Source organism: Engystomops pustulosus, chromosome 11, assembly GCF_040894005.1.
Source record: "Engystomops pustulosus chromosome 11, aEngPut4.maternal, whole genome shotgun sequence".
In the NCBI taxonomy this organism is placed as follows: Eukaryota; Metazoa; Chordata; class Amphibia; order Anura; family Leptodactylidae; genus Engystomops; species Engystomops pustulosus.
In genome coordinates this window covers 30107320-30131076 of record NC_092421.1, presented here as the reverse complement: position 1 = coordinate 30131076, position 23757 = coordinate 30107320, and the positions used below count along the sequence as shown (strand labels likewise).

General features: G+C 39.8%; 1 protein-coding gene across 1 annotated transcript in view; it reads left to right on the top strand.

The window, feature by feature from the left end:
- SPOCK2 (SPARC (osteonectin), cwcv and kazal like domains proteoglycan 2) overlaps positions 1-22108 on the top strand; it is a 98665-nt gene extending 76557 nt beyond the window's left edge. Inside the window, exons 3-10 of the mRNA XM_072129989.1 lie at positions 1115-1229; positions 3437-3551; positions 6373-6502; positions 7045-7164; positions 11244-11462; positions 14479-14541; positions 17233-17370; positions 18553-22108. Coding sequence (XP_071986090.1) covers positions 1115-1229; positions 3437-3551; positions 6373-6502; positions 7045-7164; positions 11244-11462; positions 14479-14541; positions 17233-17370; positions 18553-18698 — 1046 coding nt within the window. The 3' untranslated portion in view covers positions 18699-22108. The remainder of the gene's footprint in view (positions 1-1114; positions 1230-3436; positions 3552-6372; positions 6503-7044; positions 7165-11243; positions 11463-14478; positions 14542-17232; positions 17371-18552) is intronic.
- Positions 22109-23757: the final 1649 nt, after the last annotated feature.

Here is a 23757-nt window from a genome sequence, read left to right as displayed (position 1 = left end):
TTGGGGCTATTAGTGAGTGTGTGGAGCTAATAGCAAGTGTATAGGGCTAAAAACGAGTATGGGAGGGCTATTACAAAATGTGGGGGCTATAAGTGATGGGGCTATTACTGAATGGATGGAGGGCTAATAGTTAGTATGGATGGCTGTTACTGAGTGTGGGGGCTTATTTCAAAATGTGGGGGCTATTAGTGAGTGGGGCTATTACTGAATATAAGGGGTTATGAGTGCGTGGGAAGGTATTAGTGAGTTTCAGGGTCTAATACTGAGTGTGGGGCTTTTTACCAACTGTTGGGGCTAGTTGGGGCTAGTGAATGTGAGGTTAATGTAAGGTGGTAATTAGTGAATGAGAGGGGGGTTAAAAGTGAGTGTCAGGGGGGGGGCTATTACTGAGTGTCTTGGGATATTGTGTGGGGGGAATCTATTTCTGAGGGGCATTGTTACATGTCAGGCCACATTACTAAGTGTCAGAGCCACAAGTGAGGGTTGTGATGTAAAGTATCATTCTCAACACGGAGTGGGGCCATAATTGGGAATATTAACCAGAGTCTGGGGTATAATGCTGTGTGAGGGGAGATTATAAAGTGAGGGTTTATGTATTGGGGCCCGTGCCCCAGATCTTTTGTTACCCTAGCAACGCCCCTGAGAGCCGGTATGGAGGCAGAACTGATCATCCTTTATCAGGATGACACCGTGACTCGTTTGCTGATGATGCCCATGTGACTTTAGGTACTTTCCTGGCAAGGTGAAGGACCAAATGGTTTAAATGAAGTACTTAACTAGCTATAAGAACCTATAATTAGATTGAAATGCACAAATCTGATGTTTTTCAAATGATCAATTTAGCTGCACTTTTGGAATAATAATGCTTCTCTCCATACTTAATATCTTCATTGACATTCCATTAAATGTAAATGATATTAAATACAGATATTATACATATATAATATTTATATGGATGAATCTTAGCTCAGGATTTATGGTAGGTTGCACCATGTTCTAGAGCCACAGGATCATTCTTTTTTATAAGAAGGGATTGCTCTACATTAATATTTATAAAGCCCTTAAACCTTCTTGATATTACTTTTATACTGTTAACATACTGTTCTCATTCCAGGTCTGGACACCACAAAGGACCCTTGCCAGAAAGTGAAATGCAGTCGGCATAAGGTTTGCATAGCCCATGGATATCAGAAAGCAATGTGTATAAGTCGGAAGAAGTTGGAACACAGGTGAATATCGTAGATCTCGGAATAAGTCCCAGTTGTCCACTCTTTGCTCCTCATAATTTTTAGCTTAACTTTACAGTAGTTTCTTTCACTCTTGCTAGTTTAGTGTTAATGTTGTGCTGTTCTGTTGTAAAAGAGGTTTTCCATGCTTTTTATAATAATGACAGATTCAAGGTTAATCAACCAGTAACACATTCCAATCAATGGAGAGTTACATGCCAGCTATGGCAGTGCTAGTGGAGGTCTAACCATTTACCACCATCCATTTCAAGCGTCAATTCTGTTTATTGATGTTGGTGACCTATGATTAGGATAGATCATCAAATTGGTGGGGATCCTGAATGAGAGCATAAGGATGGGGTTCAGACTTGGAATTTTTACGTGTATGATTTTTTTTATACTTACGTTCTATCTTTATTGATCTAAATCTATTATAGACTGCTAATACAGTATTTTATGTCATTAATCATACTGGCGCTAAGTAGCGGTGGCCAGTGATAGCTACACATTGTGAGGAGCAAATGGAGAGAGAGTCCTTCAGTTACAGGACAATTACAGTTGTAGCCTAGGATCCACCTACAGACTTAAATGGGTATTCCTATGAAGACAAAATTCTTAAATATACTCATGATAACAAAATAACACATTCTCTAATTAACTGTTTTTAACAAAAATACAGCATTCACAGATATAATTCCAACCTGTCCCTATAAGTCCTAGTGTTTACCTTTTTAGTTGCCACTGAATCCAACCGTAAATCTCCTGACTATGGTCGGATTAATATCATAAATAGCTTCACTTGTCTGCACAACTGTAGTGCTCTCTGCCTTCTGCCCCTGCCCTTTGCATTTCAAGACAAACTTAGACACAGACACTTCCTGCCAGCAAGCAAGGTGCAGAGACTTAATCTACTAACTACTGGCAAGATAAGGTCTTTACCCGGCATATAGCAAAGCTTACTGTGTGTGTGTGTGTTATAGTTGAGTTAGCAGAGCTGAGAGTGTCATTGTGTTTTATATCCATCTCATGGATCTCATCATCTCTTATCTCTGAACTATCTCATGTCTCTTTTTCTAGTAAAATGTTCAAAAGCTAAATGAAAGTGTAGATAAACCTGTGCCATGATAATCTAAGAACATTGTCAGCACACAGCATCTTATAGCACAGATGAATCATTCAGTGTCTGCTTAAGGGAGTTCCAGCCTACACTCCTGAATCTTGGGGGTTTAAAATTATCTTTATTGTGTAACATCAATAGGGGATTAAGATTTGAGAAATTTCCTTCATGGGAAAACCCCTTTAAGATCTGATCCCACAATCCCCCTTTCTAACCACATGTTAGGAAAGCAACTGTTCAAATTTGTCCAAAAATCTCATGTTGCATTTTCATCCATAAATGACAAATATAGATAAAAGACTATATACCTACAATGCTCTAACAAAACCTACAAAGAGAAACTAACACCTTGGTGGTATAAAACATACCATCTTTATTTGATTAGTAACATTACATAAATATGCAATCAACATACAATATCATAACCATTAACATTTAAGTAATTTGGAGACAAACCTTAAAAAATAACCCATCGGTTATCAGTTAGCTGACCCACACATATAACATGGCCCCTGGTACTCAAATAATATCATAGGAAAAACAATGGAGGAGGAATAAGCACCAAAAATCATGTGTGTGAAAAAAAGTAATAATGCCAGGTTAAAGTTATCTACCCAAACGAAAGAAAAAAAATAACTAAAATGTACTTGATGGGAGGTAAGAAATCGACTGTCAACTGAAAATGTGCTGTTGTATATAGGTTTTAGGTGTATATGTTGTATTTTAATGTAGTTTTTAATCATACTTTATGTATGGTGATGTTCAAACCGCTTAGCTGATATTGGGTGAAAGAAGTGTCACACGCGTTGGGCTTCAGCAGTTGTTCCTTATGGTAGATGTGTCACTCTCAAAGACGACTGGTAGCTTCTTCTTTTCATCCTCTTGAGGATACATGCATGCTTTGCTGAGCTAAATGTGAATGTATATGTTGTAGTAAGGAGGAATAGCTGTCGGAAGAGTAAGCATTCAGCCAACTGATAACTAAAATGTTTGACTAGGTTAGGTTGCTCGTTAATGTTTGAAACTCTCAATTATACAAATTTGGTCAATCATCTTTATTCTCCGATTTCAAGCATTTTGTTTCCTCTTCCAGAATTAAACAGCCAAACCTGAAACTCCACGGAAACAAAGATACCCTCTGCAAACCATGCCATGTAACCCAACCCGCATCAGTCTGTGGTTCGGATGGACACACGTACAGCTCTGTGGTGAGGAGTAAATCCATGTCTAAAGAATAACCAATATTGAGTGAATACATACATATTTTAATAATAAAGCTGCATAATTTAATAACAAAACAAATGGTGCAAATGAAAGTGTTAATTTAACCCTACCTTAACAGGTTTTGATAAAACTTGTAGATAAAAGGGATTTGGATATGGTGGGTGGCCGTTGTTGTAAATCCATGCCACCTGAGTTGCATGAGAATGTGAAACGTGTATAATATCTGTAAATACATGTTAGAAATTTTTCAAACCAGTATTTATACTTTGATCCAATATGGACCACTCAACTCATCCTAATTTTATTTACCGTATATACTCGAGTATAAGCCGACCTGAGTATAAGCCGAGGCCCCTAATTTTACCACAAAAAAACTGGAAAAACCTATTGACTCGAGTATAAGCCGAGGGTGGGAAATGCATTGGTCACAGCCTCCCAGTATGTAGCCAGCCAGCCCCTGCCCCAGTGTATATAGCCAGCCAGCCCCTGCCCCAGTTTATATAGCTTGCCAGCCCCTGCCCCAGTGTATATAGCTTGCCAGCCCCTGCCCCAGTGTATATAGCCTGCCAGCCCCTGCCCCAGTGTATATAGCCTGCCAGCCCCTGCCCCAGTGTATATAGCCCCCCATCCCCGTCGTGCAGCACAACAATACCGGATGGATCGCACAGAAGATCTACGGGTGCCGCCAGAAAGGCGAGTTTTGATTTATTTATTTTTTTGACTCGAGTATAAGCCGAGTTTGGGGTTTTCAGCACATTTTTTGTGCTGAAAAACTAGGCTTATACTCGAGTATATAAGGTAGTTCTCTTATTCGGGGACACGATCACTTGTGTATCAGTTTGATAAGTTGTGCATATGCATTTGTTTCCTTAAGAAATCATTTACTGTAACACGCTGAAGAAAGTTACCATCCAAATCCATCATGATAAACCATAAAAACCACAGGCGCTGTACCTATGGTAATCATTTTATCAAACTTTTATCAAAGTCCAGTGTGTTATGCACAAAAGAAAATATTCTTAATTTTAGCAGCTCCTCTTTCTGCAGTCTCTTTTTTTGAATTTGCATTCCTCCATGTTCTAGTGGGTGGAGACCTAGAACCGGAGTAGTGACAGGAAGTCCAGCCTAATGACCCAGCTTAGTAAAAAGAACTGGCTATTCGGGCTCTGGAATGACTCCCTATTAAATATTGTAGGGAGTCTCAAATGAGGAGCTAGACAGTAAAAAGGATGTGGATACCTAATTCTAGGTGTGGCTAACCATAAAAGGGGCAGGGTTAAGAGACAAGGGGAAAAAATATATACATCTCACTGATCTGATACTCTACATATGCTGGGGATCCTCACGGATGCCGTGCTGTACTCAATGAATAAACAAAGAAAGGATCTCTGCAACAGTGTTGGTTCAAATTATTTTCTTCATAGAACTTTATTTCATATTAGTGTCCATAAAATGTATACAGGTATACTCCAAAGACCATATGAGGAGGCCAAAGCACTTCAGCCGCACATGGCACCTTAATCATGGCTAACTTCCATAGTGGAGATACAGGAATATGTATCGTCACAACCACCTCCAACTCGATTACCTGATCTTAGGTGATCCTGAAAAGACGGAACAGATCACGCATTTCCATATGTTAAAACAATACATTGAAATAATGTATAAAAACCATTGGATCCTGATTATGTTTTATTACTAACCCTCCAAATTACATAAAGTTCATATCCATGAATTTATACTGCTTCAGTTTCTGGTCATGTTAGAGTTGATGCAATTGGTCACGGGGTGTTTCTGTTTGGAGCATGCGCTGTTGGGTTGTTTGAGCCCAAGGCCTGTGTTCCGAACCGGAATGCACCCGTAATGTTTAGAGCCCAGAACTTATAGCGGAAAACACATAGCGTAGGTAAGTTATTTATGGAATGCAACAATGTTTTTCATAAGATATATCATTTATTTATTTATTCTATAAACGATATCGGGATCTAATGGTCTTTATGCATTATTTCAACATATAGATATGCCCTGATCTGTTTGGTCCTTTCAGGGTGACTCGAGATCAGGTAATCGAGTTGGGGCTTGTCGAGACAATACATATTCCGGCATCTCCACTATGGAAGTTAGCCAAGATTAAAGGTGCCATGTGAGCCTGAAACGCGTAGGCCTTCCTCCTCACATGGTCTTTGGAGTATACATTTTATGGACACTAATATGACAAAGTTCTATGAATTTTTAACCAACACTGTTGCGGACATCCTTCCTTTGTTTATTCACAGGGTTAAGAGAGACTTCAGCTCACTGCAGAGAGCGGCCTTCCGTGATTCACCTAAGGGTGCCAGCAGAGTTTGATCTGATAACATACAATATATATCAAACTTTCTTGTGCTCACTTGTAGTATTGTTTTATGTAAAGTGTGTTGAAAAGTTAGTGACTATTATAGCTTTAGTTTGGTTTATAGCATTTGATTGATTCTTTTCAGGCATGTTATTTTTTATCACAGTAAAGTTATACATATGCCAACTACTGTTTGATAGTTGTTAAGCATGTTTACAACCACTTTTATTTACTGCCAAACCACAGTGGACCTTGTAGATTTCTTTCTCTACACAGTTACAATTGTCAGCGGTGGAGTGATGATGTTGTACTGCTCCTCACCTTCTGGGAATGGTATTGAAATGTATATTTCCAATTACTGGTTCAAAAATAAGTCAGGTTGTTGGGAAAACGCTGCCGGCATGTTCAGACATTTCTCTGTAGGGATTGGCATTGCAAACCTCTGATCATGATTCTCTCTCCTTTATTAGTGTAAACTGGAGCAGCAGGCATGTCTTAGTAGCAAACAGCTGACTGTTAGATGCCAAGGCTCATGCCCGTGCCCAACAGAAAACACTCCCACAACAACCACAACCACAACTGTGGATACCAGCAGACAAGGTGAAGTTTTTCTGATACTAACGGAATTGAGAAATTTGTCATAACATAACCTGTTTTTAGTGAAAAAGAGCCCTGTATCAGCAAAGGAATAACAAGAACTTGGACTGTAGCAGTAAATATGCAGACTGGACAAGCGTAATAATAAATGTGGAAAGCATAATAAGAAAGTGGCAATGCAGTATACTTTATAAAAATGTCTACTAAATCTTCTATTGATTCTGTGGGAATTCGGCTACAGTAGCTCTTTTGTGGGATTAGTTTGGCTCCAAAAACATATTTATGAGCCTTGGATGCCCACCATCCTGTCACATCTGGTTATTTTCATTGGGATAATTTTGCTATTGTATACCAAGGACGCAAGACCTGTAATGGAAATGTAGGCATCATAATGTGGGCCAAATCATTCATATTCTAACATTTGTCCACTTTTTCTACTGTTAATACATTAACTTCAAGATCTTCCTACTGATATGGCCAATTGATGTAGATGTAGTCATGCCTCGTTGCCCTTTTTGAATGTTTTTGCGTTTTGCCTACTGCAGGAGAAACATGCACTGGTCAGGATTTAGCGGATCTTGGTGACCGTTTACGGGATTGGTTCCAGCTGCTTCATGAGAATTCAAAGCAGAATAACACAGCAAATCCTGGAAAACAAGTGAATGGTACTGTATCATTCTAGAGTCGCCATCATTGTTATTTTGTTATATATAAAGGAGATAATGCTAAGTTATAAACGGGGACGCATTTTGCCCTGGATGTTCAGTGTCTAGAATTTTAGTAGTCAATGAACCCATCGCCCTCTTTTATCTTTTGAGGACAAAAAGTTGATTTTACTGGTAGGGTAAGAATTGGATGAGACCCCTTAGATTTCAGAATCCCTTAAAAACTTTTCATTAGATTGAAGCCATTGACAGACCAGTCCATGATTTTTATATTTAATTGCTACAGATTACTTAAGATCAAGATCTTTAGATTTGATTGGAGGAGTCAAGGGTTCTTTTCCAGGTTCTTTAGATTTTAATTGGGGCTGGGTGAGATGATAATTTATTTATCCATTAATTAAAATAAGTAATGACATTACCTCATATATACATTTCCGTATTAGCATAAACCCCCAGTACCATGAGACAATATTACAATTTATATCCACAAGACTAATTACTGGTGGCATGAGACTGAAGTCTTCTATGACTGCACCACCAAAGCTTTGGCCTGACTTGAAATGTGTGGTCTTCCTCTCTTTGAAGATGCCAGAATAAAGAGTTCCAATAGAAATTAATGAATATGGTTGAGGCATATGTAACAATAAGTGCACTGTCAATTAAAAGATTCAGAAGAAGCATCTGGCCTTAGTTCTCCAGGCAGTTTGACTGAAACGTGGGCCAATAATTTATTGGAGCTCTTTGCATTCCAAGAGAGCTTGATCAGTTCTTCGGAGGAATGATTCACTGCTTAATTAGCACCTCGTTAGTAAAGCAAAACATTTTAGACGTTAATTATCAGAATATCCTGGCAGGACACTGGGACGATAGCTCCACCAGGCGATGTTGACAAACAGTTGATCATGGTCCTGACCAGAACATGAGGATACATGAAGTCTAACACAGTATTTCACTGATAAGCCTGCGCAGTGGAATATTTGGTTAAATCCAAGAAGAATGCTAATCTTATGAAGATTGAGGTCATAGTCTTAGAATCGGACAATCCCTTCTCTGTCCTTTAGTTTATAGTCTTATTTGTTCCTTCTTACCTTCAGTACAAGGTAAATAGCGTGGAGTATTAAATCTGTCTAAGTGGCTTTAGCCCTGAATGAGCACTATGGTCCTCATCCAACTTTATCAGATTTTGCAGGAAGTAATTAATAAAATCACAAGACAATTTGCCACAAATTCCCTATCACTATGTTATCACTTTACATAATGGAAATATAGCTGTTGGCAGCAAAGGAGTTAAAGGGGCTGTCTGGAGGTTTAAAACATGGCTGCTTTCTTCCAAAAACATCTCTAGGGACCATGGGTAGTGCCTGGTATTACTGTTGAGCTCCATTAATCACTTTACAGCAGAGCTGCAGTCAAGGACATACTAGGAATTTAAGGTGGCCCTGGAAAAAAATTTAAAAGTGGCCCCATTCTGTGGGCAGGGTCAAAACAAATGGGCGTGACCACGTGATGTAGGTGGAGTAACTAAACTGCACACAAACTGTTTATAGATGGTCTAAATAAACATGTGCAGCAAAAGAGACTCACATTACCACCGTTATACAGAAATAAAGCTTCTTTTTTAAAAGAGCACAACTTAATACTGATGTATATATACAAAGAAAGAAACTACTACAATACCTTCTCTGTTAAACAAGAATATAACTACTATAATACTGCCCCCGATGTACAAGAATATAACTACTATAATACTTCCCCTTATGTACAAGAATATAACTACTATAATACTTCCCCCTAGGTACAAAAATATAACTACTATAATACTACCCCCTATGTACAAGAATATAACTACTATAATACTGCCCCCTATGTACAAGAATATAACTACTATAATACTGCCCCTATGTACAAGAATATAACTACTATAATACTGCCCCCTATGTACAAGAATATAACTACTATAATACTGCCCCCTAGGTACAAGAATATAACTACTATAATACTGCCCCCTAGGTACAAGAATATAACTACTATAATACTGCCCCCTAGGTACAAGAATATAACTACTATAATACTGCCCCCTAGGTACAGGAATATAGTTACTATAATACTGCCTTTATGTACAAGAATATAACTACTATGCCATATACCACCACCCCAGTATATAGATAGCCCCTCCAGAATAGGAAACAATAGAAAGAAAGCCACCGCTCACTCACATAAGCTGCATCCTCAATATAGACGAGGTCCTATTCCTCCTTAGCTCTCGGTGCACGGAAAGGCAGTCCTGCCGGTTGACTGAATGATGCACAATGAAACGAAGGTATTCCAGCACTCAGAATCTTCTTTAAAAAAATATTTGAATTTTTATTTTGTAAATATTAAAATTGCAAGGTCACATCCTGGCATATCATCCAAAAAAGAAAAAACGCGTAGATCTTTTCTTTTTTGGATGATATGCCAGGATGTGACCTTGCAATTTTAATATTTACAAAATAAAAATTCAAATATTTTTTTAAAGAAGATTCTGAGTGCTGGAATACCTTCGTTTCATTGAGCCCCTCCAGAATACAGCCAATAAGTCCCCTTGTATATTGCCTGCCAGTCTCAGCCCTGTATATAGCCAAACAGCTCCCCCAGTATACAGACAGCCCACTCTGTATATAGCCAAACAGCCCCCCAATATATAGCCAGAAACCTCCCAGTATATACCGAGAAAGCCCTCCCCCTGCAGTATATGGCCAGCCAATCCCCCCAGTATATAGCCAGCCCCTTCACAGAAAATAGCCAGCCTGCGCCCCCCCCCCTCACTGTATACAGCCTGCCAGCCCATTCCAGTATACAGCCAGCCCAGCGCATTAAATTAATTATCCATCTACTCACCTTTCCGACGCTCCCCCGAAGCTCCGCTGATACAGTCCTGTCAGCGGTGGCAGCTCATAGTTTGTGCAACGCCGGCACACACGGAGCTGTCACCGCCGGCCGGACTGTATCAGCTGAGCTTCGGGGGAGCAGCGGAAAGGTGAGTAGATGGGGGGGTTTTTTTCAATTGGCGCCAGACTGATCGTCCCACCAGTCATATGTCCAGTCCACCCGTGGCTGCAATATTAGAACAAACCATGGTGAGGTGTGGAGCTGTTTTGGGAAGAAAGCAGTCATGCTTTTATCCTCCAGGCAACCCTTTTAAGTCATTGGTCCCAGATACTACCTTAAAATCAGGTCTTTGGAGTCTGCTGGAGACCCTCAGAATATAAAACTAATAATACTGGAGACCCAAGAGCAGACAAAAAAAACTAAATAAATTGTCTCTTTTCCTGACTCTTCTCCTCCCTGCACCACACTGCACCTTCCATGCTACTCAGCTCTGTGTCCTGTGCTGGATGTATGCTGCTGTAGGAGAGAACCCGGGAGCAGTGACATCTCAGCTGTACTCACCACTACCCAACCTCCTGCACCAATGAACAATTGCATTAGTTATGGAAGTGTTCATTGACTGTCAGCAGGGTAGGCTGCACGTAGACTGTCGGTGCCGGTTGTCCACCCCTGAATCCCCTTATAGTTAAATAGAATGTGTGCTGCACTTTATGTACTGGCCGCATTTATCTCAAGCACTGATAGAGTGACCAGGAAAACATGATGGGTGAGTCATGACCATTTTGGTGGAGCTGGAGTCGAAAGTTCAGGAAATTGAACTTGGAGTCGGAGGTGTGGCTTACAGACTGCACAGCCCTGCTTAAAATTATGTAAATCTTTGAAGAATCCGTTTTCTATTGTGTCAAGCTTCACAATGAAATTTGTACAATGACTTGGCAAATCTTTGGTAGCATGCAAGACATTTGTTTTGGATATACCCTGCACACTGCCCCTACAACAATCACTACCAGAGAAATCTTATGGTCAGCTAGTAAAAGAATTATCATTATGATTCAACCCCTTTGTGGGTCAGTGTTTAATAATATTAATATAGTTGTGGTCTTCATCACAAAAAGGACATGCATTAGTGTGAGGCAGATTCACTCTAATGTTGCTTTTATTTTTATACATTTTATAGAGGTTATTAACTAAGGCTTTTCTTTATTCAGTGCTAGACAAAACCCTGGTGGCCAGCTGCAAAGACTCAATAGGCTGGATGTTCTCTAAGCTGGACTCCAACAATGACCTCTTTCTGGACCAGGCAGAGCTGGCAGCCATTAACCTTGACAAGTATGAGATCTGCATCCGGCCTTTCTTCAATTCCTGTGATACTTACAAGGATGGGCGAGTATCTACTGCTGAGTGGTGCTTCTGTTTCTGGAGAGAGAGTAAGCAATACATTAAATAAGATTTCATTGTATTACTAGCTGTAGATCCTGGCGCTGCCCGGGAAATGAAATAACTGGGTTAACAAAAAATATTTTATACGCATCTATTGTTTTCTCTAACTCTCTCCGTGTTTCTCTCGGTCTCTGTCATTGACTGTCACTTACCATCTGTCTCTAACCGTCTCTGAGTGACTCTCACTCAGAGACTCCCTGACAGTCTCTTTCAGTGACCGTCTCTGTCACTTTGTCTATGGTGGGATTTATCAGACGTGTCTGAGAGCAGAAGTGCTCTAGCTGCCCATGGCAAACAAGCTGCGCTCGAGTTTCATTTTTCCACAGGTGTTCCTAAAATTACAGCAAGTCTCTGATTGGTTTCCATGGGCAACTAGAGCAGTTTTACCTCAGACATTCTTAATAAATCTCCCCCTTTCTCTGTATCACTATCCATCTTACCTCACACATGAGCTCTCTTATACTCATTGCCTATAGTAACCAATCTTAGCTCAGAGCTCATATTGTGGCAGAATACCATCCAATCACGGCTTCTAGCTATTACAGCAGAAGACAATGGCTCCTGTATAAGGCTAAATTCACACTGCCGTATGGGGGACGTATATACTCGGTGGTCACGTGAAGTGTCTGAGAGCAGAACTGCTCTAGTTGCCTATGGCAACCAATCAGCTCAAGTTTCATCTCAAACAGCCATTTATAAAATGACAGCTGCTCTGATTGGTTTCCATGAGCAATTAGAACACTTTTACCTCAGACATTTCTGATAAATCTCCCCTATCTCTGTATCCCTATCCATCATACCTCACACATAAGCATCTTATGCTCATTGCCTAAAGTAACCAATCTTAGCTCAGAGCTCATATTAATGACATGTGGCAGCACCGTAACCAATCACGGCTCAGCTCCCAACTGCCACAGCAGTAGACAATGGCTCCTGTGTATGGTGGTTAATAAGTGGATTTTGGAAAATGCATGGTGCAGATTCCTTTAGCGGACATACATACACACATACTCAGCTTTATATATTAGATTGTTATTATTATTACTACATTAAATTAGGAAGTGGGTACAAATCTGAAAATGTTGTATTTGTTTGGCCCCTGTGTTTCCTACAAAGCCTTCTGTCCATTTCAGCATTTATTCATCGATACATCTTCCCCAATTAATTAAATATCATACTGTATAGATGAATAAATGCTGAAATGGACAGAAGGCTTTGTAGGAAACACAGGGGCCAAACAAATACAACATTTTCAGATTTGATACATCTTCCCCAATTAATTAAATATCATACTGTATAAATAGTCTCTTAGAGCAGAATTGTTCTAGCCACCCATGGCAACCAATCGGAGCTCAGCCTTCATTTTCCCTTAGCTGTTTATAAAATTGAAGCTGAGCTCCGATTGCTTTCCATGGGTAAACTTGAACAGTTTTACCTCAGAATCTTATGATAAATCTCGCAGTATGTGTTTTACACATGCTGTTTTACCATGCTTCTGCCAACAATATAGCTTGCATCTATGTCGACATTATTTATCATTGCCTTGTATGTCACACAGTACGCTTCCTTAATCAATGCATAGTTTTTCTCATTTCTATAAGCAATGCCTCCTCCTTGGGCTTTATATAAAGAAGAGAGTGACAGAATACAGAGGGGAAAAGACATAACATCCAGCTGCTTGGATGCGTTTATATATATATATATATATATATATATATATATATATATATATATTTATTTATTACACATATATATATATATATATATGCATATATATATGCAATAATTATATTATTTGGAGATCAAAACAATATTCAGGGTGGAGATAAATTATATTTCTTTATATATATATTTCTTTTTATGTGATGAAATTGTGTAATTGACTAGGCCATTCTATGCAGAGACAAATACAATGGAGTGTAGATATTTTTAACGTGAGAGTCAAGGGGGGGGGGGGGATTATCAGAGCTTATTCACCAGTTTTCTGGCATTCTGACCTCTGAAATAGTGGCCATTCCTGGCCATGTTATTTTTCCCCTGAAGCCACCTCCACACCAAGTGGTTGTGGAGAGGTGTAAAGGGCCTAGCACCGGAATGGACGCAGGCTATAGTCCAATTCTACCCCAGGCAGGACCTCGTGTATAACACTTTGTGGGGCACATTTACTTACCCGTCCTGTTACGATCTCCGCTGTGCGACAAGGATTCAGGTCTTCCGCGTTTCACTAAGATCGTGCGTCCAATTTCCTGCATGTGTCGCTTCCCCCGCTGAGGTCCACCGGAGTTCACCTTCTTCTTCCCGGTGTATGTGAGTGCTGATCTAGCGACACAATTTGCTTTAAATTCCGCGGTTTGTCCGAATCGGGTTGTCCAACGTCCACGCTCCCGATTTGTGTTGCATGCAAGCCGGTGCCGGGCAATTCAGCGCAAAACAGAAAAAATGCGACATCTAAAGAAAATGCGTCCGACGGACCCTTAGTAAATGTGCCCCTGTGTCTCCGTATATATCTGGCACATGCAGAGGGGTGGAGTTCATCACATGGAATAGCCAATAGTTGCTAATGCAGCATTGTCTATTAAAGGCATACATAAGATAATCATCCTGACCTATTTCTTCAGTGGAAAAGATAAGAGTGAATTCACCTAAGGAATAATTAAAATTTCTATTCCATCTGTTGGTGTAGACTGGGAATTAGCACTAAGTAACCAAGTGTGTCTTAAGATGGCCAAATCAAACTGCATAGGGGAAGTGGGGCAGTCTCTAATGTGAACAGGTGGAGGAACAAAGAGCCATGTGTTGCTGATAATCTTGCATATTTTATGCATAGTAAAAGATTAGGCGATCATCCAACAAGCAAACATTTTACCATGTGCATTGCGCAATAGTTGGGACAAGCTATTAACTAATTATCCCAATATAACTCCCTCATAGCTACTGTTATCTGTCCCCGATTTCATGCTACCTGTGGGATTTTGGTATTGAAGTTGTGTTTTTTGTTTCTAGAGCCTCCATGTCTTGCTGAGCTTGAAAAAGTACAGATTCAAGAAGCAGCAAAGAAGAAGCCTGGTAAGCAGGGTTCTAAGGGTGAAGTTGCACTGTGGTCACCAGAGATGGCACCAACACTTGCGTGTCAGAAATATTAATTGTGTAGTAGTTTTATATAAACATTTTAAAGCACCAGAGACATAAGCGAAGCAGACAGTACAGTTGCCCCTGGGCCAAGGAGCCACAGGGTTGATGAAATGCCTCTTTTCCTTACAAATAGACCAGTACTGTAGAAAACCCACTATAGTTGGGGGCTTGGTGCTTCGGATCTTCTAAGATTTTTTTCTATATCATAATCTGTGAGCATTTGGGCAACAATGTAGTTTTATATTCTTTATTAATGTGGGTAAATGATTATGCACAAAGCATATCCTTATGTATGGAGGCTTCACATGTTACAGGTCATATACAGTTCAAATCTAAGATCATACAGTGGGTACGGAAAGTTTTCAGACTTTAAATTTTAAACTCTTGTTTCATTGCAGCCAAATGGTAAGATAGAGTTCTTTATTTTGCTCATTAATGCACACTCTGCACCCATCAAAAAAAACAAATGTAGATATTTTTGCCAATGTATTAAACATGAAAAATTGAAATATCACATGGTCCTAAGCATTCAGACCCTTTGCTGAGACACTCCTATTTAACTCACATGCTGTCTACAGTAGACCTCACAGTGCATGTCAGAGCACATTAGAACCATGGGGTCTTAGGAACTGCCCAATCCGCTCGGAGACAGAATTGTGGCAAGGCACAGATCTGGCCAAGGTTATAAAAGAATTTCTGCAGCACTCAAGGTTCTTAAGAGCACAGTGGCCTCCATAATCCTTAAATGGAAGAAGTTTGGGACAACCTCAACTGTTCCTCGACCTGGCCATCTAAGCAATCATGGGAGAAGGTAGGAAGAACCCCAAGTTTACTGTGGCTGAGCTCCAGAGATGCAGTAGGGAGATGGGAGGAAGATCCACAAAGTCAACTATCACTGCAGCCTCCACCAGTCAGAGAAGCTTTATGGAAGCCTCTCCCTAGTGCAAGACATATGAAAGTCTGCTTACCGATTGCTAAAAAAAAACACATGAAGAACTCCCAGACTATGAGCAATAAGATTCTCTGGTCTAATGAGATGAAGATAGAACTTTTTTGTGTTAATTCTAAGTGGTGTGTGTGGAGAAAACCAAGCCCTGCTTATCACCTGCCAAATGCAACCCAATTTAGAACAACTCTGTAACTCTCCCAGACAGTTCCCTGACCTAAACACAATTGAGCATCACAGGAGAGACTTGAAACTGTCTGTCCACCAACGTTCACCATCCAACATGAAGAAAGTAGAGAGGATCTGCAAGAAAGAATGGCAGACAATCCCCAAATACAGGTGTGAAAAACTTGTTACATTGTTCCCAAGACGACTTATTGCTGTACTAACTCAAAAGGTGCTTCTACTCAATCCTGAACAAAGGGTCCGAATGCTTATGCCTATGTAATATTTCAGTTTTTCCTAAATAAATTTGCAAAATATCTACATTTGTTTTTTTCTGTCAAGATGGGGAGCAGAGTGTACATTAATTAGCAAAAAAATAACTTATTTTGATCTTACTACTTGGCTTTCCATTACAATATAATTGTGGGTAATAACTTACATTGCATGCTTGCAGAATCCTCTGTGTAGTCCCTGGTGTTTGGCTTTGGTTTGGATGCATTTAAAAAAAACAACACACAACTTGTGTGTGCTGCTCACGCCTCAGCTCTCAGCCCCCTCATTTGTGACACTGATGTCATGAGTTCTATACAGCCAAGCCAAAGCCAACCCCTGGGACTAAACAGAGGATTGATCGCAAGGCAAGTTACAACACACAATTATATTATAATGCAAATGCTTAGAGAAGGCAGAAAGGTATATTTGTAATGCATGTGTGATGGACTTCTGTAACCTGTTTTTAGTGAAAATGAGCTCCATGGTGACAGGTTCCCTTTAAAGGGGTGTGAATATTTTCCATATTCAATGTACATAAACATATAATAGAAACATACAGACTAAATATGTCTACATACACCTGACAGAGCATGCCTTGTACATATTTCAACGATTGAGGCCTTATGCACCTCCATGACAGCCCAAATATGACTCCATCAAATAAAGAACAGAGATCCAAGGAAAACACGAAACTCCGCAACAGTGCTGATTAAAAATATTTGTCTTCCAACTAAGAGCTCTTTATTTCAGGTAGATCCATTAAAAATTGGCAAGCATAATCCTACGCGTTTCTGGTGCACAATGCACCCTTAGTCATGGCTAAACTTCCATTGTGTGTGTCAGAATAAGGGTGCATTGTGCACCAGAAACGCGTAGGCTTATGTGACCTACCTGCACTTGCAAGGATTATGCTTGCCAATTTTTAATGGATATACCTGCACTGTTGCGGAGTTTCGTGTTTTCCTTGGATCTATGTTTGGCATCGGCACAGGTGTGGATCTCCAGCACGTGCGCAACTAAAAGTTATGGCGAGCTTTATATCTTTCTGTTTTCTAAATAAAGAACAGCCATACTTCAGATGAATGCATGAGCCAACTTTGAGTGTTTAGGTGTTAAGGTACAGTTTCACTTAAAAAGTTGCTTAGTGGTCAAATATTGCACAGTGTTCATAAAGATAATATACATGGAAATGATATATGCCTGGACTTCGCACATGTTACAACCATGATTCTCCGTTTTAGGAATTTTCATTCCCAGCTGTGACGAAGATGGATATTACAGAAAGATGCAGTGTGAGCAGGCCAGTGGGGAGTGTTGGTGTGTGGATCAGCATGGTTCTGAGTTAACAGGCACCAGAATACATGGGAACCCAGATTGTGGTAGGTGCCACTTATGCAATGGGCTAAACCTCACTAATTTATATATACTACGAAGAGTACTATGTGCAGATATATGAAGAATTCGGGAGTACACAGCCAATACTTTGCCAAAAATACCCTACATGTTTTTGTTATGCCAACTTCATACCAAGCGAACTTCTAGCATATTTTTTACACAAATTTTAATGAAGAAATTCCACTGCTTTAGGCCCCCTGCACACTGGTCAGATCACTTGCGCCAAGGACATTGCAGTTGGTGGGAGTCCTTTCATCATACATACATATCATATTCCTGTCTGTCGGCCGAACAGCAGCACTAACCAGGGGCGTAACTAGGAGACACAGGGCCACATAGCAGACATCTGAATGGGGCCCCTTTCCTCCTTAAAAAATAATATATATTTGTACACATGTGGGTTACACTCATATAACATTTATACACTCATGTATACACACATTTACATACAGTATATACACACATACAGCATAAACATGGATACACATTCCATATATACACCCATGTACCACATAGACATCACATATTGTGCCTACAAAGCCATATACAGGCATATAACACATACATACTGCATATACATACCCAAAACACACTCAATACTGCAATTGCCTGGGCCCCCTGACTCTGCGGGCCCCATAGCGCTGCTACCCCTGTAGTTACGCCCCTGACACTAACACTGTAAAGACTGTGCTGAGTCTGTTGTATCTGACCACAGTCGTGTCTAGGTGGCCTTATATGGTAGCATTTAAGTAAATGTGACGGCCTTGTGAATGTGCCCTTACATGTAGTCGGTGAGCAGCCAGCGCTGTAACATCCCGGAAATATAGGACATGTCCTATATTTCACCGTGCACGGTCACGGTGTGGTGAGACGACGTGTGCTCACAGCACAGTGACCTTGCACCATAGACGTCAATGGGAGAAGATAAGGGGCTGCAAATCGTTTGGCCGCAAATTGGTCCCCATTAGGTTTGTGTGAATGAACTCTAAATGTGGGTTATTGCCTTCTATCCAAGGAGGCAGCAACATTTTATTTTGTATACATTGCACAGAAACACAGCCCCAGAGAAAAGATTTCTGCCGACTTAATAATAATTGTTTACATGCAAATTAGCTCATTTAAGTAAGAGTCACAAAACCAACTTTTCACCTTCTCTTTGGTACCAGATGACGTTGTTGGATTCTCTGGAGATTTCGGAAGTGGTGTTGGCTGGGAAGATGAAGAAGAGAAAGAGACAGAAGATGCTGGAGAGGAAGCAGAAGAGGAAGAGGGAGAGACAGGCGAGGCAGATGATGGAGGATACATTTGGTAGACCCCGAGCAGCACAGCCCTGTATGGGCCATGCCACCAAGTTTGGAAGACTGCAGTAAATAGTAATCAGATGCCACAGTGATCAGGAAACACAGCTGAATGTACATTATATTTCAACAGAAATTGTGAGTGTGAGCATGCAGGTGTGCTTGTTGACTGACTGCTTTGAAATTGCAGCTCATCTTCTCCCCATAATCCATGTGAGCTGTTCTACAGCAGACTAAAGAAATCACATGTATTCATTTTCCTTTAAAGACATGGAGATGTGGGCATATAATCTAGCATTGGATTACCCCACCATCTGTTATTTCCAGAATCAAGCACACATGTTTGGGATGCTCTTCATCTTTGGCAGAGGAGCTGGCTATAGCCACAACATACATTATACAGTGTTTCTGTAGTTAAAGGAGGAAGAAGGAACTGCGATGCTATGTAGATATCACTTCATTAAAATTCCTTTCTTCTCTTTGTTTTACAATGCCCATAAGTGCAATTCCATGTAAACATCCTCCTTCCAGCTCACAGCATCAGTGTCACAGTCTTGTAGACATCTAGTTGGTTGTAGACTATTTCTCCAAATATTATATACACATTGCCGACTTCTACCACCAAAGTCTCATACCCGTACAGACGCCTTCATTAATATGCGCAGCTTGTAATCACAATTACTGGATGATTCTATTACATCTAGTCTGCTCTATGTGTTTATCCTCTAGCTTTATATATCCTTTGACAACAGAAATAGTTATTAACATATCTAGCAGCAGCCACCTTCTCGAAAGTTAAAAAGAGAAATACAATCATCATACTACATTAAATGGTGCAGATATGTATAAACTAACCAAAAAAAACCATAACATAGTACTTGGTTTACACAAAACTACATTAAAAACCGTAAAAGAAAAAGGGGGTGATATTGGGCCAGTTTCAATATTGCAATGAAATTGGGCTGGAGGTACACAAAGTACACACATCCATAATGTGACAATGTACACTGAACTTAATGAAATTAATCATCTTTGGAAAAACAACATTTGCAAAGGAAAGGTGACAGAAACATCAACAGCAACTCATTAGATTGATTGGTCCGCTCGGGCAACTGCTCGATATTATTATTGAGCAAATAATACAGTAATTCCCTTTTATATTAGTTTTCTCTGAAAGAGCGCTGCTCGGTTGTGGCCTGGTATTGCAGTCGATCACAAAGCTCGACTGCGATACCAAACATGGCCTAGCGAGTAATGCTTTCATTTTTTCAATATAGGACAAGTCTTTTGAAGACCTGTCCATGTGTCATAAATTATAATCCTTTACATATTAAATAGAATTTCCTCATACAATTTCAGAAGACATATTATTCTAAAGCTAATTAAAACTAGTACAATAACTAGAAGCCTATCTGAATGCAGAGAGTTGAGCTCATGTGGGGCACCTCTCCATTTGTTCACTACCTAGGGCAAGTGGCTGCCAATTCTGAAAAGAGGTCCATGCTATAAATGTCTAATACGGTAATACGCTTTCATTAATTATTGGGACATGTATTTGTCTAAGGCTTATTGACCTACGTTCAGCCCTAACGTTCATACACAGGAACTGAACTGAAGAATCAGTACAGTTCCGGTTCATGAGCGTTCGGGCCAGACTTTCCAACAAGCACACAATGCTCGTGAGCAATAGGCTTAATTCTCAGTTCTTTTCAATGGGCTAGAGATGACATTGTATAACTACATGTGTATACATACATATAATACACAAACCCCACATCTGCATTAACTTTATAGTAATATGGAAAAAGAACGTAGCCACAGTTATTTCTCATTCTTTAAAGCGGAGAAGTGTTGTAGATCTATTAAAGGATATATAAATTAATTGATTTCTATGGGACTCCCTTAGTTTTCCACCACCCCTGTGACTTAGCTGCTTGTTAAAAAAAAAGAATCAATTTACGGTAGTCTTATGACTTTTCATCCTGCCAACTAAATATTGCAAAAACGTGTCAGGCAGCTGTATGGAGCCCTTCTTGTTTCCAAATGTTCATTCTTGCTGCAAAATCATTCTGCCATTGGGAATGTTCACTCTTCTCTATTCTACAGCTAAAAGTGCTGGGCTGAATTGTAAGGGTGCGGTTACATGTTGCATTTACATTGCAAAAACCCAACACTGGAAATTTGATGGGATATGTCTTACGCATCTGGTACCTGCACCTTTTTTAATAATTGAGATCTCACAACCATTGATCGACTTAGAAGAGTAGCCCCACATTAAGGTGGAGAATACAGAAGTGACTGCGCTTGTGTTAGTTGGGAACTGGGGGGGAGGGGGCACATCTATCAGACATTTTGGCATATCCTGTGAACATACCATGCAAGTACAGGGTGGAAATACCCTTTAATTAAATAAAAACATGTGTCCTCAACAAATGTGACAGCTTGGTTTATTGGAATGTAATACAAACTCATAGGGGGAAATTCCCATTCTAACCCCACTGTTTAGGCATTTAGCCTTGCATGAGAGATTGTGCGTGTAATATTACAATTGTGATAGATTGTAAAAAAAAAATAGCTGTTTGTGTTCAAAAAGATGTATATCTTTTAATAGAGACACCTAAATAGGAAACAGAATTCCATCTACTACCAGGAATACCCATATATTTTCTAACTATACTAACCATTATAGTCCATACCTCTATTGGAGAATAAAGAAGTGGAACAGATTGGAGAATGTGAATAAAGTTGACAGTGGCGGCAGTGGAATAGATTGGTAATTGATAGACCATTCCCAGTCATTTGTTATGGTTCAGGCATCAACCTACATCAAAACTTGAGGTTCTCACAATGAATTTAGCACATATGGCTTTGTTGCTGCAAGGCATTGTGCTTTGTAGTTAGCAAGCTTACATTTATGCTTTGTAATAGTCCAAGTCGTTGGATAACGGAAATCACGGATATCAATGTTGCCTTGGTACTAGGAATATTATTGTGCTTTAGCCTCCTATGGAAAATTTTATGATTATAGATGGTGGCTTCACCCTTGACATATGGTAAGTATACCATATGACTAGAAAATATATGTTGGGTTGTCACCCCCAGTGATGAGTTCTGAATGAGTGTGCTGCTTTTAGGGGCTCTCCACCCATACAACCACCTGAATGAGCTCTTAGGGTGTCATATTATACGACCGATGCGAAAAATAGATTTCATGTGTGCTTGATCCTTATTTCTTATGTGCTGACCTGTTGACATATAAGTTATGTCTATGAGGGTTACAGAACAATTGCATGCATGTATCCATACTTGCCTTTAATATACATTATGGATTTTGAAGGCGTTAACATTTTCTTTTCCTCTGTGCTTAAAAAAAAAAAAACTAAAGTCCTGAAAGATTAAAATAACTACTGCTTTAGTCTAAAAACACGTCTTACCATGTGCAATACCTTTGGAAGTTAGATCAAACCTTGTGTAGGTACTAGGACTTCAGTTTGTATATTTATAAGTGCTGACATTGTATCTCTCGGTAATTTTAGATGTAAAAAAAATAAATAAACAGTGTTAGAATGTATATGTACTAATAGGGCGCCAAGTTCAAATGTTTTACGAATTCTCGCTCGCCGATATAATTCATCACAGTTCAGGCGACCCTCACAGTGTCTTTAACTGCCTATTACCTATGATTCAGTGAAACTGATATACACTCGCAAAAGTTGAAACATATTTTTAAAAAATAAATGAAAAATATTTAAAAAAAGGTTTGTGTATGTGTAATTTTTTTCCAGGTCTGCTATACATGCACTTATACAATAGTGTAAGTGCATTATCAGTTGAAAGTACTCAACGAATGAATGGGGGAGTACGTAGAGGCGGCATCCCACATCCCTGGTTTGCCACTCACTTGCCTCCCTTTTTTTTGTAAAACATTTTATTTGGTTTTCAAAAACAAAATTGCAAAATAAGCAACAAATACAAGGTACATGTCTTGCCTCTTTTTTTAACACACTGGTGTGGGAGAGCTTGTATCCCCCCATTGTGGATAGGATATGGGCAGCTCCATGTGACTTGCTCAAAATCTATAGAATGAAAAACTGTATATACTAGAGTATAAGCTGACCCGAGTATAAGCCGAGACCCCTAATTTTACCACCAAAAAGTGGGAAAACCTATTGACTTGAGAATAAGCCGAGGGTGAGAAATGCATTGGTCTTAGCCTCCCAGTATATAGCCAGCCAGCCCCCAGGTAGTATACAGCCAGCCCCCATATAGTACACAGCTGCTTGCCGCAGCTCCCCGATGCTCCGGTCCCTGCGGCTCCTCTTCTTTCTTCTCTTTGTTATAACAGCCATCAGAGACACATCCAAGCCATCTGCCGGCCGGCATGGACGCGTCTCTACTGGCTAATACAGCATAGTGAAGACGGAAGAGGAGTTGCAACGAGCATCGGGTCACTGGAGGGTGAGTATGTAAGTTTATTTTTTTAATTTACTCATGTATAAGCCAAGGTGAGGTTTTTCAGCACATTTTTTGTGCTGAAAAACGTGGCTTATACATGAGTATATACGGTATATGAAAATAGATGAACAGCACAACACAATGGCAAAATGTGAATTCAGAGAAATTTCCTACACATTTCAGACCAGTATGATCTAAAACTTGTCATAATGAATTCCTATTTTACCGTTATATTGTGCTGTTCGTCCATATTTTGGATTAATAAAGTGGAAGCCGTTTTTTATTGGAACATCAGAGTGCTTACTAGAGGATTATGTTTCTGTTATTCCTAAAGGGAGATGGAGATTACCCTCTACCCATGTGGGGCATGTAGTAACCCTCTCTACTACACCACAAATACTCAGCTATGTACGTTTCATACCGGCAGTGCACATAGAAGCTTGGTGCACCCTTACTTTATCTCAAAAGGAAGCCATTTGTTGAGAGATGAACAACTTTTACACATACATAGAGACATTGGCCAGTTTTTACACAGTGCAAATTGGCTGTTGTAGATTAAATTGAGTAAGAGTCCCTTTAATCCAGCACTGATAAGGGAACTTCCAGTATAAACAATTT